The sequence below is a fragment of the Bactrocera dorsalis genome, chromosome 2 (genome assembly GCF_023373825.1).
Source record: "Bactrocera dorsalis isolate Fly_Bdor chromosome 2, ASM2337382v1, whole genome shotgun sequence".
NCBI classification, from domain to species: domain Eukaryota; kingdom Metazoa; phylum Arthropoda; class Insecta; order Diptera; family Tephritidae; genus Bactrocera; species Bactrocera dorsalis.
The window spans coordinates 94,885,481-94,905,231 of NC_064304.1; the positions used below are offsets into that span (position 1 = coordinate 94,885,481).

Here is a 19,751-nt window from a genome sequence, read left to right on the forward strand (position 1 = left end):
GGCGATCAAATACACGGATTAAACTAAATCTTGTCTATTATCTAACATATTTTAGCTACGTGGACGTCGTCAGTACCACATCTAGTCTAGAGGATGGCGCCGGAGAACTCTAGTTGATATCGGCCTACATGCCTCACGACGCCGAGGGGGAACTACCTCCAGAGTTGCTAAGGAGAGCTTTGGCAGAGCCAATAACTACACACTTTCTTCTCTATTGCTCAGCTTTCGGTAGACTAAAGTTGTAGCATCTCGGTTGCCTTATTTTTTACGATCTTGATGAATTGGCTGGAATAGATATTTTAATTCCAATATATCGCGTTTTGAGGTTATCGTCTCTGACTATGTGCAACCTCAGAAGGACTGCGTATTTTTACATACCGTGAGGGAAATAAAATTTAAAACCTTTTTAAGCACCTTTAGAAAATAACTTCAATAAAGCACTTCGAATAAAGGAGAAACTTAGTAACAATGCAAATGTTGCAATTCTTGATGGAATTCGCGCAAACTTTAGTTCACCCACTAGACTAGAACACCTTATCCTTGAATAAATTCAATTGTCTGTGAGTGAGCTGATCTGTTCAGCGAACAAATGCGTCCATATATAATCCATTTGAATGCACGAGTATGTACTTCGCCCTTCACTGAAAGTTAGAAGGCGCAAAAATGAGCGCGGCATTAATCGCGGCGTCGCTAAGCAACCTCGATAAAACAAAAGCACAGCACAGTGAAGGGTTGATGTTGTCGTTGGCGTCGGCTTCGCCTTCAGCGTTGGTGCAACGCGAATTGAAATAGCGAGCAAGTGAAGCGCGTAAAGTCAAGTTGATAAAGAAATCAGTCGAGAGAAGTTTGCGACGACTCAGTGAATGCCAAACAACTAAACACAAGTGCAATTGCAATGCAGCAGCAGCAGCAGCAGCAGCAACAACGAGCGAATAAGTAGGAATCAAGGCGAAAGTCGAGTGACGTTCAAGATAAAAGTTAAGTGAAATGGAATCGAGTTGGTTCAAGAGCGATTTGCTTGTGCCGCCCGCGCACAAGTGCAAAGCAATGAGCTGGGCTTGGAGGCTGTTGCAAGGTCTGCGCTGTTGGGTGGGCGCGCACAAAAGTTCAAGTTAAGTGCGAGAACTAAAAGCCAACAAAAACTCACTGATGACTTGAATATTCATTAAAGTCACGTGAACTTGCCTGCAACTTCTTTTTTTTGTGATTTGTGGTTATATTTTAAGTGAAACAAATAAGTATTGTTGGTTGTTTTCAGAAAGTTTTCTTCAGTTATTTAATGTTATTTAAGCTTTTTGTTGCTATATATAGTATGTATGTATTCGCCACTTATATGCATTACCCAACCGCTGTCCTGAACATTTACGTGCCATCACTGAGCTAATATCAAGCAGCGCGATTTCAATTATATTAAGCTAGGAGGTTGCCACATTTACGACCCGGCCAAGTTATGCCATCAGTTGATGCTGACACACAGCTGTTAATTATCAAATCCCATTGCAATTCCGCTGAATGCACAGTTATATTTCAAATGTTCTGTTAACTGTTGGCCATCAACGCTGAACAGCGCTTACCTTTGCTGCGCATCTCACATCTTTAACGACCGAGCACACTTCCATAGACGACCATAAAAAGCGGCGTAACAACAACTTCATTCAAGTAATAGTTAATATCAAATTTACGATTATTGCTCGGCTTAACAGTTATTGTTACCATATGTGGCAAGCCAATGGCAAAGTGAAACTAAAGAAAGAGTAAATTAAGTCGAACGCTGAACTGGAGTGATTTATTTGGAAGTACAGTAGGTACAAATTGGTAGCAAATTTTTGAAAGCAATGCAATTATAACACTTAGTACGAACATATATGTAATGCTGGGTTATATTTTCTTTACAATACTAGAGTTGTCATGAATTGGTGCTTGAGAATCTGCGATTAACAAGATCTTACTGGCAACGTAGGAATATCAGTGAAAACCATTTCAAACTCAACTCAAACGACCGCTCCATGGAAACCGTTTTGAGTCCTCTTTGAAGTCTCTACTAAAACCTGTTTCTGCAGCTAGCAACTGCCTCTTATCTCTGAGTTTATAAAAATGTAGAATCATCAGAGAGTTAGTGTTCGGTTAGTGGTTTTAAGAGTTAGTGTTACATGAGGCATCGTCGTGGTTTTTGGTGGCGCCTGTCAGTGGTCCGATTTGAGTAAATTTTTTCAACGAAAAGTACCAATATTATAAAGAGGAAAGATTTGAGTGATTTGTTGGTAGATAGGTTCATAAACGCTTTACTTCAAAACCTGATATGATCACACATTTTATACTTTCACCTAACTTTTAAATAATGTTGTAAAAACTAATATACTTGTACTGTTCAGATCAGATATTAGAAAATCGCATAAAGCTTCGCTGTTGCTGCATTTAATTAAATTTAAAAGGGATGAATGAATGAAGTATAAGTTGCGGTTGTTTTAATCAACCTCATACAAACATAGTTTTTGCTTAATAGTCAGTTTTGTTTATTAGGAAAAATACCGTTACGTGTAAAAGGTATTATTTTCTCCTCTTGGCAACATTTATATACTAAAAGCAAAGTATTGCTCTCAAGCATTGATAAAAAAAGTAATAATAAATGAATTATTCGCATGATGAAGCACACAAGATTCCTGGAAAATCGTTTCTTTGTCATTTGATATTTGACGATATTAATTTATAACATAGAAAGTGTGTATTCATACTCTAAATGCAGCGCAAAAATTGCAAAGCTTTTCGTTAATAAAATCAGGGAAAATCCATTTAAAATTTATTTCTTATTACTATTTGCAGTTTTATATTTAATTGCCGGAAATTTTCGAATTTTTTAGTTTAAATTTTTGAAGTAGGTATGTAGCTGGTTATTGGAGCTAAATGTGCCTTTGGAGCGCAATTATTTGGTATAACGGTACGGTTAGTCGGACTTGGTAAATAACAAAGCGAGTCCAAATTGAAAGCTATGCTTTTAATTCAAAGCACAATTTATGGTAGTCGGTCCATAAGCCATGTGAGGGCTTGAGGAAAGCTTCAGTATGGGTTCTTTAAGCTATAAAAAGACATGCAGACCTAGTCTGGTTCAAGACAGAATATAATGCGGATTACATAATCGTACACATAACCACAATTTCGCTGCTCGGTGGAAATTTTACAGGTAAAACACTGCAGAAGACGTGCAAATGACTTGCTGCCATCACCTGTCGCCACATTTGTGCATCTTCGCCACATCCATCTTGGGTAATGAATTTTAAATTTACGCGCTCACAGTTGACTGACAGCCGAAGAGCAGCAAATCAAGCGTGCAACGCAGTAACGTTGAACGAAAAAAAAGTCTGGTTGAAGAAAATATAAATTCATATTATGCAACTTTGTCAGCAAGTGGGCGACAACGCTATGCCAAAGCGGCAAAGGAAGCGCCAAGAAGCTCATAATTTTGTCATTTCCCGTGGCTTTTTGCTTTGCTACTTTGTTTAGCGAGTCAACGAGCTGCAGCAGCGCATGGTTAGAGATAAAAAGTTAGAGTTAAGGAAAACCGAAGAAGAAGGGCGCCAGGCTATGCAATGTCTATGTATGCATAAAGAGGAAAAGCGAAGTGGCGGCGAACTGAGTGGCGCTTGAGAAGATGATAGGCAACCAAGCGAAATGATCAAATTTCAGACAGACACAGCAGCAGGCGTCCCTTAAACATAGCTAAATGCGAAAATGTGTGAAAATGTATTTAGTCATGGTGACATTGTGTGCGTGCAAGCGAGGGCAGAAGGGCGGGCGGCAACCCGTTGGCTAGCAAAATGAGCAAATGTGTTGCAAGAGCGCTCGAAAGCGTGACAATATGTAACCATTTTGGCACACATACACACGTAAATATGCAAATCTCTGACAACAAGCACACTTCGTTGCTCTCACACAAATGCAAGCGCGCGTATGTGTGTGTTGTTATTTGCTAAGCGCCTTCGCAGTGCAGTGCTGTGATGCATACCTGCCACACGCTTCCTGAGTGCACTTCGTCACATAATGCAAATTTCCATTGCAATTGCCATTCAAGTGAGATGCATTGCATAAATTTAGGCGTTGCAAGTGCACACAAGCAGCCCAAGCTCGCTAAGTGGTAGCCACCTAGCAGCCAGGCGCGCGCACAAAGTCAGACCAACAATAGGCGGGTGCTCGCCAGCCAAGTGAGCTTCGCGCTTCCTTGTTTGGAATAGCGAAGCTACCCCGCTCTATGAGAGCGGCGCGGCTGCTTAAGTGTTAGCCAAGCTAGATGCGCGCGTCAATGCGTGCCGGCGCGCAATTGCTTGTAGCGTCAATGGCGGAGCAGGGAACAATAGGAGTGTACAATTCATGCGGACGATAGAAGGCGCTCGTATGCTGCAAATACATCTATGTTCCAAGGAAAGGCGTTGCGCGCCAATACAAAAGGGAAGATAAACAAAACCGTTAAGGAAAAAATATAAAGTGCTCAGAAATTGTGACGCCTACACGCATGCTGTAGAAGTGAAGTAAGAAGAAAGAGTTTCACAAAATTCTACGTTATTGTTTTGACTTCGTCACCTTTGCTTTGCCATCGCTAACGCTTAGTCGCTCGGCCATTTTTTCATATTCAGGGAGCAGCAGAGCGGCATAACTGACATTTACTGGCAAAGCTGTTCGACTCACTGAATGATAACTTTGGAAGCTTCTATTTGGAGATTAAAACGACGCTTAGTGCTCCTATGGCAACTGTGTGCCGTTTAGCACAAGAGTCCCCTAACTTCAAGCAGTTGAATAAGTAAGTCTAGTTGTAATTCGGAGCAGCTTCACTTAATCACCATATTTAAGAAAATAATGAGTTTATATGTATTTAAATTGCACTCACCAAGAAGACTATAATTCCAGCTCGAACACCGACACCTATCAGACACGCATCTCATCGATCGCCGCCTGTGGCACTTGTTGTTGCGCATGTATGCTGCTGCTGCCGCCGCCGCCAGCGCCACCGCCACCGCTTGACGTTGTGGTCGTCAGACCGATGCTGTCGGCCATAGCGTTCGCATGCGCATGCGCATGTAGGTGATGGTGTGAGTGACCTTTGCTGGAGGGCGCGCTGCTGACGCCGCTACTACTGCTACCGTTTGATGGCGTCTGATCGATGAGATTGTTCAAAATGGCCGCGTTGCCGCTAACTACTACGCCGCCGCTGCTATTGACGCCCCCTCCGCTGCCGCTGCCACTGCCACTGGTAGGCGCAGAGGAGGCTGTACGTATTGGTGGGCGTGGCGCACGTATATGTTGCTGCTGCGCACTCACACCAGTCATGACGCTGCCATTTGGTTGATGCTTACCGCCGACTTGTTGCTGTTGTTGATACTGTTGTTGCTGCTGTTGAGTGTCTGCAAGGAGAGGCGCAAGAAATACAAAAGTGATCAGAGAGCGTAAGGTTAATGAATACCGTAGATAGCGACATAAATTGTCCTCAGCAACGCAAGCAATCTAGCACTTGCAGGTATTTATGACCGTGTGCCAGCCACCAAGCCTGTGAACACATGCCATACTCACGCACACGCCACTGACATGTGAGCATGGTCAGCTAGTCGACACGCCGCATATTTGATTGTGATTGCGCCAACTATGTATTCGCACAAGCATTGTTTTTGTTGTTGCACACTTATTGGCATGCAAATTGCTTATCTGCGGCTTCCCCATCAGCACATAGGACAATCTGCCACAACGCAACTGCGGAATTTATGCAACAAAAACCGCGGACATACGTAGGCTAACGGCAAAATATGGTCGCCTTGATGCACCGTTATTGCGTTGGTAACGGGCAAATGTTGCAATCAGAGATTCGTGAGTTAATAGCCGCATTTTGTGTCTAACAAAAAAGTGTGCGCAGTCGTTGTGCTGGCGTAACGGTTTTTTACGCAGCATTGCATTGCAATTCGGAAAATACATAGTGTTTGATTTGGTGCAATCAGCATTGTAACTGCCACAGAATTGTGTCTATGTGGACCGATTAGTTTTTTTTTTGGTCCACAGTGTGCGAGTAGCCATTTAGTTTGGACCGTTATTAAATTCAATGCCCAGAAAAATACTTCATTTTGGTCGGTCAATTTGCTATATGATATAAAGGTCCGATCTGAATGATTTTTTTAAAGATTGTAGCCCTCTATTGAAGCCCCCCGTCTGAAGAACAACGGAGGGTGATGAATGGCCGGCCAAAGCAGCTTCTTTGTAGAATATGGACCCCACCTACCGTGGGATAAACCTATAAGGTTCTATCGAGCGTATTGTGTGAAAGATTAAAGCCTACCGTCAAAATACTGATTGGACCTTTTCAGTGAAAAATCAACAACTGACTAGATATTCACCATGCGCCAAATTTTGGAAAAGATCCGTGAAAAGAGGTTCGACACACACCACCTTTGTCGTTTTCAAAGCTAATTTTGTCAGCTCGAAAAGCAACTGCCTTCATGGCGCTTTGTCTGAATTTGGTAGCCCCGCAAAACTAACACGGCTGTGTAAACTGATGTTGAGGAATTCAGAAAGCTCCGTCAGGCTCGGAAAGAACCTCTCCGTGCCGTTCGTTACTAAACGAGGTTTCGGACAAGGCGACTCCCTATCGTGCGACATCTCTAAACTACTCCTGAAGCAAATATTTCGAGCTGCAGAGCTGAATCGAGAAGGCACAATCATTTCTAAGAGTGCACAGCTGCTGGCGTACCTCGATGGTATTGATATCATTGACCTCAACAGTCGCGCCGCTAGTTCTGCTTGCTCCAGAGTGGATAAGAAAGTGAAGCATATGGGTATGGTAGTGAACGAGGGCAAGACGAAATATAGCCTATCATCAAATAAAGCGTCGTCGCACTCGCGACTTGGCTCCCACGTTACTGTTGACAGTATAACTTTGTCTATCTTGGAACCAGTATTAACAATTACAACAATGTCTGCCCCGAAATCCAACAGCACACCAGCAGGAACTGTGAGAGAGGAGTATACTCCTTAATTGGGAGCATACAGGTCTCACCGCCGCTCGTGGTACGGAATGCAGTGTTCTGACAAGTTTGCAGTTTCCATGTCTGCGTATAACTGCACCCAGGCGACCATAGGCATAGTTACGGACAAAGACTGGTATTCAAAGAAATATACAACAGCTGTAAGTCGAGACCCAGCAAGACCAACAAGGCGGTCAAAACAAATATCCTCCAAGTCTTCCCTAGAAGCATTTGAATACGTTCGTTCGGTGGTTGTGACAAATAAGCGACTTCTTGGTGAGAAAATGGCGTGTGCGAAATTTCAGAGCACATACAAACACACCTACATATGTGTATATATGTACTCAGCACGCAACTACGTGAGAATGAGATGAAAATAAGCTGCTTTCAAAGTAAAATTTCAGCTATTTTCGTACGCACAATGAGCTACTTCCGGTGTACGTGTGCGTGCACCACATACACCCAGTCCCCATAGCAGCAACACATTTATTATGTATTGTATTCTGCATTATTCGCGCATGAATGGAAATTGAATCTTTGCCTCAAAGGACATACACGCAGACATGCACGCAGTGACGCCCTCAACTATCGATAATACATCTGTCACATGGCACATCAAACGCCTGCTTCGACAATCCAACGGCGAACGTTTGACAATAACAATAACAAAATATGTGAAAGGAACGACGAACGAGCCACTCAGCTCGGCTCCGCACACGCGTCGAATGAATCAAATCAAAAACGCTGTGCAAATGCAATTTCCATTATTCGACATGGAGGTAACTGCACAAACACACATAAACACACACACAGTTGGCATATGAGTGCATACGCTGGGCCACCGTGTGGTATGAGTAACTTAATTTCTATTTTATTACATAAGCTCCTCTTTGCCATTATTATTATGGAAATTGTGAGGGACGGAAATGGAGCGAGTGCACGGAATTTAGGGGGAGTGTACATACACAGCTGCACATATAAACGCTCGAATGTGTGTGTGTGGGTGGCATTGGCATGTGAAAAACCGTTGAAGCGTGTTATAGCAAACGCATCCACTTCCCAGCTCCTTTGTTGGCATATGTTCACACAGGAAATCGGGAATAAAGCATGCATATAACTGTATATACATATGTACAGTCGCAACATATGTACGTTGAAAGCAGTTTAATAAAAACTTACTTTTATTTATGATGGAATGTTGGAGGAGATAAGGGATAATAATAAAACAGCGAAGCGAAAATTTTTGAATTAAATACAAATTAATAACAATAATGTATGAAACAACATATGCATTCCTTTTAGTTGCTGAGCTCGAAAATGTACGCATTCGGTTCAAATCTTGTTTATCAAAGATTCTTACTTGTTTTAAGTTTTTAAAAAATCATATTTTTGTTTTCAAAATTATTTATAAACAGTCCTAATAGCTTTATATAAAATTTCCCCATTATTGTGGCAATTTGTGGACTCACACCCTAACTAACTCACACCCCTAAAAACCATGCCGGCTGGGCGGCGTTGAACGAATCAAACCAATTTTTAATACTCTCTTCTGATTCAGTCAGAAGAGGCAAGGTCTGCACTATGCGGCGCTTAGGTCAAAACTTTCCATTCGCTGTTTTCAAAATAGTTTCTATACGCTCTTGCAACATAAAGACGTGCGCTGTTATGATGGAAGATTACTACGCCGTGTCTAGTCCCAAATTCAGGGCGTTTTTTTTTTAGCGGTCGATAAATCGGCAATTCCTGCAATGTTGCTGCCTGATAGTCCAAATAAATGCTTGTTTTCTGTATTCTCCCAAAGTTGTTCTGTAGAACTCCACAGGCCCTATATAAGCCTAATACATGCACTTTAAAGATGCTGGCTGATTTTGGTAGACAGATAGGGAGAGTGATTTCGACATAATTGGAATCTCCATTCACATCTAAAGGGTATCCTCAACCGGTAGTGGCTTCAGAAATCTAGTCTTGGATATGGTCTGACTTGTTTGAGTTTAATTGGTTCAAGGTGGCGAGTCCATTTTAATAGGGTTAACAACTAGTCTGTTGTTTCTTGTCGATAGGTGTAACCTTCGCAAAGCTCTTTGAGTTGAAATAATATTTCATTCAGCGCCATCACGCATAAGAGCAGAGAAAGGACACCTCCATGAGCTTTTTAAGTGCTTCTGCTGCGCCGCTTGTTTGTATTGGATCCCCTTTTTATTACTACTCACAATCCGCTGCAAAGGCGATTCTTTTTGTAGCGTTCAAACAGCGTTTCTAGCATGCAAAATGGCCTTTCAACGTCTCTTCTCTACAGCTCATATGGCACTCGATTTCCTTTTTTTAACGCATCCGGTGGCTTTTAAATGTTTTAAGATGACTGCATGAGTGATCTCTAAAGAATCTGTGATCTCTTATTGTTTTTGGCAATAATCTTCATTGAGTAATGTTTCCTTCATCATTAAAATGTGTGAAAATAATCAAAATTTCAGGACAAATTCACTTTTGCTCGATATGACCACCTTTTGCCTTAACTATGGCCTTGAGACGGTAAAAAAACGAATCACAAGCTGCCCGAATGTGACTTGCCGGTATTTTGGCCCACCTACGGACAATGGCTTTCTTCAGCATCTCGAGACTGGTGTATTTTTTATTTCGGATCTTGCTCTCCAAAATGGCCCAGAGAGAATAATCCATTGGATTCGCATCTGGTGAATTCGAGAGCCATTGTGTGATCGTAATGAAGTTCGGAACGTGGTTTTTCAGCCATTCTTGGTTTACTCGCGCTTTGTGAGAGGATGCTGAGTCTTGTTGAAACATCCATGGTTTGCGACCGAAATATTTGTTTGCCCACGGCTTCAAAGCAGCCTCCAGAACACTTTCCCGATAATATGTCGCATTTACTTTGACGCCAGGCTCGATGAAAACAATTGCGGAGCGCCCATCTGTGGTCACAGCGGCCCAAACCATTATTTGCGGCGGGTGCTGCCTCCTGGTGGCCAACCGATGACTTAGATTCCCGTATGAACGGTCGGTCAAATAAACCCCATTGTTTTAAGAATTTACGAATTGCTCAATTGGAAAAATTGTTTCGTGAGAAAACACAATGTTCGGAATTTGACCGCTTCCGGCCAAGCGAAGCAACTGCTTCGCTCTCTCAAGTTACTGTTGCTGCTTCGGTGTGAGATCATGAGCTCATTTTTATACTCTCGCAACAAATTTGCTAAAGAGTGTATTATAGTTTTGTTCACATAACGGTTGTTTGTAAGTCCTAAAACTAAAAGAGTCAGATATAGGGTTATATATACCAAAGTGATCAGGGTGACGAGTAGAGTTGAAATCCGGATGTCTGCCTGTCCGTCCGTCCGTGCAAGCTGTAACTTGAGATATCGTGATGAAACTTGGTACACTTAGGAAGGTTGAGTTCGAAGATGGGCAAAATCGGCCCACTGCCACGCCCACAAAATGGCGGAACCGAAAACCTATAAAGTGTCATAACTAAGCCATAAATGAAGATATTAAAGTGAAATTTGGCACAAAGGATCTCATTAGGGAGGGGCATATTTGGACGTAATTTTTTGGAAAGTGGGCGTGGCCCCGCCCCCCACTAAGTTTTTTGTACATATCTCGGAAACTGCTATAGCTATGTCAACCAAACTCTATAGGGTTGTTTTTTTCAGGCATTTCCATATACAGTTCAAAAATGGAAGAAGTCAGATAATAACCACACCCACCTCCCATACAAATGTTATGTTGAAAGTCACTAAAAGTGCGTTAACCGACTAACGAAAAACCTTAGAAACACTAAATTTTACCGAAGAAATGGCAAAAGGAAGCTGCACTCAGGCTTCTTTTAAAAATTGAAAATGGGCGTGGCGTCGCCCACTTATAGACCAAAAACCGTATCTCAGGAACTACTGGACCGAATTCAATGAAATTCGGTATATAATACTTTTTAACACCCTGATGACATGTACGAAATATGGAGGAAATCGGTTCACAAACACGCCTTCTTTCAATATAACGCTATTTTGAATTCTATCTGATGCCTTTTCTGTATAGTACAATATATACATTAGGAACCAAAATAGAAAAATATGTAAATGACGGATAATGAAATCTCGATTATCACTTTATCATGCGAGAGTATAAAATGTTCGGTGACACCCGAACTTAGCCCTTCCTTACTTGTTCAATATGCGTTAGATGCTGCAGTCAGATATTTTCAGTTCTTTAGCCATTTGATTGGCACTTCGTCGTGGATTTCGCTAAAGTCGCTTTTTCCGAATCATCTCACGTGTAGTTGCAGTCTTTTGATGACCACCTGCATGGCGTTTTGCGATGCTACCAGTATCATTGTAACGAGTGATGGTGCGATAAACAAAAACTTTATTCACATTAAGGTGTTTGAGGTCACGAACAATTGCTGGCTGTGACTTTCCAGCTAAATATAAAGCAATCACACTTTTACGTTTGAATTCCATCGCTGATCACTTTTTTTGGCATTCACTTTTGGCAAAACGCTTTTGTACACTTGTGAACAATACTACGAACTGTCATTCAGCAGATTTTTAAACAGCTAATTCCAGTGCGATAGCTGCGTGAACAGTGTGAAGTTGGTTACGAGTGATGGACCCTGTATCTCTAAATATATGAGCGTATATCATATCCCTTAGCGAAGCTCTGAACAGCATATTAACTGTATACAGCGACAAAGGCGTATATATTACTTGTATATATCATATATACCCGTTGAGCTTATTATCCGCTTATCATAAATAGTTTTTAACTTGTAAAGTAGCCGCTCAGAGTATCAAATGTCTGCTTTGCTTGCCGCCAATACATATTCAAAGCATTGCGCCCATTAAGCTCACGACGATAACATATTCGTACTTGTGTGTGTGGGTGCTCGGTGTGCTTATAGTGCTCGTAATTAACAGCATTTACATTGCTCAACGTATGTTTATGACGATGGCATTTTGGGCTCGAAACGTGTGAATTTCCAACTTTAGTTTATAGCTTATTTAAATGAAGCTAATGAATTTTGCTGTATCGATGGCAGTTTATTCTGCTCTAAATCAGCAAAAACAACACCAATATAATTTCAGGCGTAAGCCCCATTCATGGTGTTAATATTTGTATCAATGAGTGGTAATAAGCCGACTAATATAAATTTAGCCTTTAAATTCGCCATAAAAATTACTTTTGAGGTGTTTTGCGGATGAGCCATAAAGGTTTTAACTAGCGATTTCGGTATGAAATTTTATAAAAATCGATTCCTTTCTTACATATATCAATATTTCAAATATCCTCAAAAATAAAATATCAAAATTTTAGATGCTCAGCTCCATCAGTTGTGTTGTGTCGCCGACCGCGTGTAACTTGTTCTATAGTTATAGTTATTGTTTTATAGCTATCGCTGCTTTTGCCATTAAGCAGAACCAGCTGGTTTGGTTAAGTCATATGCTAAGTAATAAGCAAGTCATATACGATGAAAAGATATTAAAGTCGCTCACCAGGTCACTTATGTACTCTGGAAGCAGAAATCCTCGTGGTATTTGTTCAGTGATGATTCTTAATCACCTATTTCTCCTCAAGAAAGAGCCCTTGAGAATCTCCACCAACTGGTCGGCGAGTCCCGACCTAACTGTTAATCAGAAGAAAACTGAAATCTATCTTTTCACAAGAATGACAATAACCTTGTAATTGAATCTGCACTCCTTAATGGGTCGAACTATTATACTCTCGAGTTCTGTCAAATATCTCGGAGTTATCTAAGATAAAAGCAGGGCTCTTCAAATCTGGAACTCTGGCAGAAGAACCAATGTTCAAAAAGTGGAATTGACGATCCCACAAGGTCTATGAGCTCTACAAAGGATTACGGAGGCCATGAAAACTATATCAACCAAGACTTTGTAGGTTATCCTCGACATTCGACCAATACACATACAAGTGATGTACGTCGCAATGATTACGGCCAGCCGGCGCATAAGTTTAGGGCATGGTATCATACGAGGTTTGACAATTAAGTAATGAGACTGATTTTTTTTGCCGCGCTTGTGGTAAACCTGTAACCTTTTTGTGGCATCCCTCCCCCTCTCCATTGATATATGTACCATCGCTCTAGCTTGTTTAGTTCGCCTGATGCGTTAAGTTGAGTAGACGTGTGCTTGTCGCGCTCGTCACGAAAATGGGAAAACGAAATCAAGAGCAACGCGTCGCGATAAAATTTTGCGCCAGATTGGGCGAAACAGCTTCGGAAAAACGTACGCTAAAATTATAAGAGTGTATGGTGATAGCGCTCTTAGACCCGGAAAACCAAACGCTAAAGCTCACAATGCTTGTCTCCGCGCGCGCCCCGCCCGAAAAAAGCTCGCATGAGCAAGTTGAAGGTGACAACGATGATTATTGCTTTTATTGATAGCCGTAGAATCGTTTCACAAAGAATTCGTTACACCGGGGAAAACTGTGAATCAAGTCTACTATTGCCAAGTACTCGAAAGAATGCGAAAACGAGTCAACAGGGTGCGCACAGACATCGCTCGTAACTGGATCCATCATCACGACAACGCGCCGTGCCACACCGCAGTACTCTGCTACATTACTTAATTGTCATACCTCGTATTCGACTTTCTTAATGAGCTCGGACCAAGTCGGCAATGCGACCGAGAAAAGGAGACTCACGATTAATGAAACACATCGTATTAATTCCCCAGTTGAGAAGAAATCGATAGTACCAATGGCGGAGTCTACATATTTCTGAACGAATCGCTGAAGGAGTAACATGAGCAGGCTGCTTCTGTAGTAATACATACGCAAAAAATACCTTTTAACTAAATAATTAGAAATCAGTTTTTCAGATCGAAATTGTGGTCATAACGGAAGGTGCCAGGTGGTTTTCTGCTGTAGTCAGCAAGTTTATAAACATTATAGTGGATAGCCAAGAGGCAATTAAGGCTATTCGTAGTGGCAATAATAAGTCTTATTGCTTTAGGTTATGCAGGAACAGCGCCTGAGTATCCGGCCATATAGATATGGAAGGAAATAAGAAGGCAGCACCTGAAAACACTATTACCCTAAGCTGCCTCAGACCAATCAGTTCTTTCAAGGGTTGTTTAAAGCAATGTAACCTACGGGAACACAATAAGTCTTGGATTACAAACAACACAAGGTTTACTAAAAGATTACTTTGTGGTAGACCAAAAAGTTCCAACTTTTACGTAAAACGGAACTTAGTAATATTTTAGGGGTCATTGCAGGTACATTCACTTTCAGAAAATGGGAAAAGTGGATTCGGCGGAATGAATCGCATTATCTTTGGAAATGCGCAGCCTTCCGTCGGATGACTTGGTTTTTCAAATTAGGTTTTTTAAAAATTCTACTGAGTTGCTGGACAGGGCTTAATCTGGTTAACCACCGGGAGCACAATTCGAATAATTATAGCCTAAGTGAAGTCGGCTGCGGGCTGGAGCTCATGTTGCTACCCTTTTCAACCAACCAATCAAAGTTCACTGTCAAACCCCTTCAACTAGAATACACACCTGAATTTACATCTAAGATTACTCGCACGGTATCTCTACAAAACCACGAATGAAACAGAGTACTGCGCTTTACTAGACATATTAAATATTTATGCTTCAATCGTCGGGGTTACTGTCACGTGACTAAGCGAATGTAAACAACAGCATTACAATAAATTACGAGAAAATGTAAATGTTGGTGTACAAGTAACAACAGCATGTAACGGAAATGCAGAAAAGCCGCAGCGGAACAACGGAAGGCTGTAAGCCGGCGTACACCGCACCGTACTGTGGGCATATCAATAGAGATGGAACCGTTTCCAACCAATGAGCACGTCACATTTGAATAAATGCTCACATAAGCACATATGAACACACACATATAGATATTTACAGCACTTTCGCCCGTTCATGAAGCAGGCGACGTGCAACAACTGCGACTGCAGCTGCAACAACGACTAATCAAATTCGAATTTACATGGAAAATTAGACGTAGCCGCAAACGGAAAAACACACGTCGGCAAGGGCAGCGCACCAACGCACACATACACTGGCAGACAGACAAACAAACAGAAAAATGGTGAAATGTTGCGACAGCCGAATGAGCAGCGGAAAGTGCAGTCGTGCAGGAGGAAGAGAGGTGGTACAGCACCACGCGGCACAACAGACGGGAAGGAAGGGCAAGAGAGCACGCCTGTCAAATGCAGTAAAATGCAGCTAACACGGCGAACACATAATGCAGCGAGCAAAAACAACAACGCGGCATAAAGCAAACAAGAGAACACATGTGTGGCAATTTGCTGCTGACAACTGCAGGCGAGTGCGCCGAGCGGAAAGTGGAAAGTGCACACTATGCCCAACTCGAGTGACAAGCACCGATGCTGTTGGCATGGGTCTGCATGTTTGTGTGTGCGTGGGTGCGGAGAGGAGCAAATAGCCACAAGTGTAGGACGGCGCAGCGTGGGTGGGCGAAGCCATATGATATATGTTCTTAAAGGCAGGATTTACAAAAAAAGAGCAAAAATCAAACGTCAGTTGAAATCAATGGCTTTTACCTTGACGTACACATACGCGTTTATCCACAACAACAAAAAGCTTGCACAAATCTACAAATCAGCAGTATTGTTAACGCAAACAAAGTGGCAATTACAGGTCAATCAGCAGCAGAACAACGCCTGCGTATGGCTGCGAGCGCAGTGAGTAATAGTAAATATTGCTGTACCTCACCATATCACCGGCGACCATTGCCAGAGTCGAAGCTTTAAATGAGAGTGAGAAATATGTGTCACGATATTAGATATTGTTGGTCGTCGTGTAAGTGGCCTGTAATGTTGACAGAATGCTGGCCAAGGTCACTTTTGGTATTTTATTTTCGTCTTGTCGACTTCCGTTGGATCGTGTGTACCAAATCGGAAAAGTCGATTTGTGAAAAGTAACGATTTATGTCCACTTCAAATTTGCTGAAGCTTGTTGCTGGCAAGTGACTGGTTTTAGTTCCATTTATGGCGCTTTAAAGTAAGAACTGGTTCTGTATAGTTATACGCTCTGAAACACATATTTCGAAATTTCTGAAAGTCTTGCACCAACCGAATTGTAGTCAATTTACTGTGGAAGCTTTTTCTCTGTACTTTTGGAACTATTTTTCGGTAAATTTACTCGACGGTGCTTCAAGTATCTTTGGTTTTTTTCATATTCAGCTTGAAACTCTTATTTCCACATATAGAACGGGGTACATTAAGTTTGTCTGGAAGCTCATAACACCTAGAAGGAAACGACGGATTCCTATATGGTGTATTTTAAGGGTGATCCATTTCGAGCTTCCCTTCTTCTTTTAAAGAAAACACAGAAACTTCAAATTTAATGGGGAATGTTTATTAGGACTCGAAAGAACATTCTTCGTATTTATTTTTTGAAGGCTATCTCTTTCAAATATTGGACGCAACAACGTCGCTGGTGGTCCGTTCATTGAAATCTATTTTCGACGACCCGTTCGAGCATTTCGACTGGTATAACATGCATGATGGTTTGCTTTAAGGCCTGAATCGGCGCGGATCGACCTGTCATCCATTGATTGATGCGATGTGTGCGAAGTGGCGCCGTCTTGTTGAAACCAAATGTCGTCGAGATCGCGCGCTTCAATTTCAGGTATCAAATAGTCGGTTATCATGGCGCGATAACGGTCACATTGACGGTTACTTTCTCACCGGCATCAGTTTTGAAAAAATATGAACCATCACTGTCCATCTGCCCACAAAACACACCAAATCGTTGTTTTTTCTGAATGAAATGGCAGCTCCTGAATCTCTTCAGAAATGGACCTCAGCGCTGAACAAAATTTGGCTCGAAAACGTCAGATCTTCTTGCAACTTTTTAAGAGCCCATAGAGTGAAGCGATGTAGCTTGGGAAGGTCAAGCGGCTTCAGTTTCTACACAAACTGTATTTTGTACGCTTTCAATTTAAGATCTCGACGAGTTGTTCCGAGTTGTTGCGAACGGCGCCGAATCGACTCTCCACGGCTTTCGTGTACACTCTCAGCTACGGCTGCAATATTTTCTTCGGCTGTAGCTGTATATTTCGCACGGATAATTCTCCAAAACAATGATAAAGTCTTCACATACAAGACTATTTTGTTAAAATTGAAGAAAAGAAGAAAGTGGCTTTAAAATCGACAATGAGGTGGTGTGTGGCTTACGAAAAACTCACTTTTAGCAGCTTACAAAACGACACGTATCTCAAACACTAATGAATATTTTGACATGAAATTTGATATAAATGTGACTGACAGTACTACCAACCTAAAAAATTCTCCAAATCCTTCGACGCGCGCAGTTTAAATTCAAATGTCACCTTTTTTTTGGCATAGTCACGGTGGGGTCCATCATGCTGTGGATTGGGCAGAGAACTCTTAGGCTCCAATCGTCGAGATTGCTTTCATTCGACCATATCCGGAGATGCTTCAGGTGATTGCTATTCAAATGTCTTCATAGTCGGGCAATGAAACATCTTTTCAGCGGTTGGGAAATCGGGTTCGCCATCTTCTGATATCACACTTTCACTGCTGTTCAGCACGCTGGAGAAGTGATCCCTCCATAAATGTTTTGGACATCTGCCACTAGATCATCTTTTGGGTCCTACAAGAGGATTGTTATTTTTTCACCCTTTGCTAACGCTTGAAGGTATTTCCACGATTTTGATATAAAATTTTTTGTTAGACCTCTTTTGTTCTCCATTAAGTAAGTTTAATTCGACTTGACGGTGGTTTATATCAAAAAAACTTTCCCAAACACCATTAGTCAAACAAACCTATGCAAAAGAACATATTGTACAACAGGATATTTTCGGCAATCACAAACTTCCACCTGCGCAACACATAAATCAAAATGAAAATTGCCCAGCTTTGTACTCTAATTCCTGTAAAACAGAATATTGCATTTCATGTGAGTATTCTGTCCATTGTGTGTGTGTGTGTGTGGTGTGGTGCAAGGACGAGGGGAAATGAAAAGCAATTGAATATTACCAAAGGCTGCAGCCACCCCGTACTAGCGAATTGTATACAGCTGCTCTGGTGATGGAATTGTTGTTGCATTATGGCGTGGTTTTTGCATTGTTCGTGATATTGTGACGCTGCTGCAAACATATGCAACTCCACAGCTCGCACCTGCTACAAAAAGCCACCTCACTAAACTGTTTGGTACAAACCGGCGGCACAATGAAAAATCAAAATCGAAACTCTTGCTGCCCGAAATGCGCCAACGCATCGCCAGCTGCTGCGTTAAGCTTTGTATAATTTGCGGCAAGGTAATTGGTGCGGCATGTCGCTTATGCAGCGCTGACAATGAGAATTATAGAATGTTGTTGGATAGTGCTATAGGATGGGTGTCGTTAAGTGGGGAGGGAGGTATGGGCCGAGCGAGCACTAATTTGTATGTTGCATGCTATTGAATTTGCATACGGCAGCAGTGTGTGGCACGGTGGAAATGCTGTTGGTGTGGCGCGCAGGTAGTGAGTTATGTTACCATTTCCGGTTGTCAGCCAATGCGGCGCTAATCAACTTCCGCCGGCATGTAAGCTGCGCACATATGTATAGTGCGTGTGATTTCGCATTCGCATTCAACAATAATTAAATGCAACATTTCCACGGCGAAATTGCTTTTGCGTCTGTCCATAATGAATCCAGTCGTACCTTATTTTTACATTTGTGCGTATGAATGTATGCGCTTGTATTTATGCTGCCAAAAGTGGATATATTACGGCATAGCTGCAGTGATAGATAAGCGATGAATCGAAATTGCAACAGCTTGGTGGGCCACAGCAGTGGTAAGTGACCGCGACCACAACTACAGCGACTGCATGTTGCGATTCCGATATCTGGTCACATACCTGGCATCATCGCAACGTATACTCCCTCTTCTAGCCGAAATTGAGAAATGCTTATGCAGTTTTCATTGCAAATCTGCAATTATTCAATGGTCATGTTGATCGCTTCTCATTAGTACTAAATTGTTTTGAAATTTTCGCATTTTCAATTAGTAGCTGTATTGTTGCTGTTGTTGTTTTTGTTCGATTAACGGTAGTGCGCACGGGAAATATTAATTAAGCTTGAGGCAAGTTTTTTTTGTCTGTTGTGGCTTCAGCGGTATTGCGCATTTAGATTCTGGCGGATTTGATTTGTTGCGGATTGTGCCACGTGGCGTATACGTGACCAAGTGTCATTGGCTTTGCTACAGCCAGCGCGGGGGTTTGCATAAAAATGAATATTGCTACAAGTTTTACACACTATATAACAAGGTGAAGGAAAGTTTAGACGTTTTCATTTGGTTTTATTAATAAGGCTGACGCATATCGCGATGTGAAATATGCATACCGCTCTGGTCGACCAATCGTTGAAAAAGTCGATGAAATTATGGGGAAGATTGACTAGGACTGTCACATAAACATCGAAGACATCACTAAGAAGCTTAACATTCATCATCAAATGGTTTTGAACCATTTTAAAAAGGCTGGCTACAAAATGAAGCTCGATGTTTGGGTAATCGAAACTCAAACGTCTTACTTTTAGTCTTCTGTGCGACAAAGTGATCATGATGGAATGGGGCAGCGCTCGAGCTCGACGAAATGCATTCAAACGGTGAATTTCTTACATCTCTTGTATTGATCTTGATCGCCAACGACCTGCTGACAAAAATTGAGGATTTTGGTTGTGATTGCCTAGGCGATGTAGCACTTATAGTCAAGGGATAGGATATCACAGCAGAG

General features: G+C 41.9%; 1 protein-coding gene across 3 annotated transcripts in view; it reads right to left on the bottom strand.

Moving 5' to 3' along the window:
- The window catches only part of LOC105230981 (neuroligin 4-like), a 188,059-nt gene that overhangs the window by 16,817 nt on the left and 151,491 nt on the right, over nt 1–19,751 (bottom strand). For all 3 annotated transcript variants that reach the window (XM_029552311.2, XM_049449718.1, XM_029552312.2), the window contains one exon: nt 4,877–5,390. In XM_029552311.2, coding sequence (XP_029408171.2) covers nt 4,915–5,390 — 476 coding nt within the window. In that variant the 3' untranslated portion in view covers nt 4,877–4,914. The remainder of the gene's footprint in view (nt 1–4,876; nt 5,391–19,751) is intronic.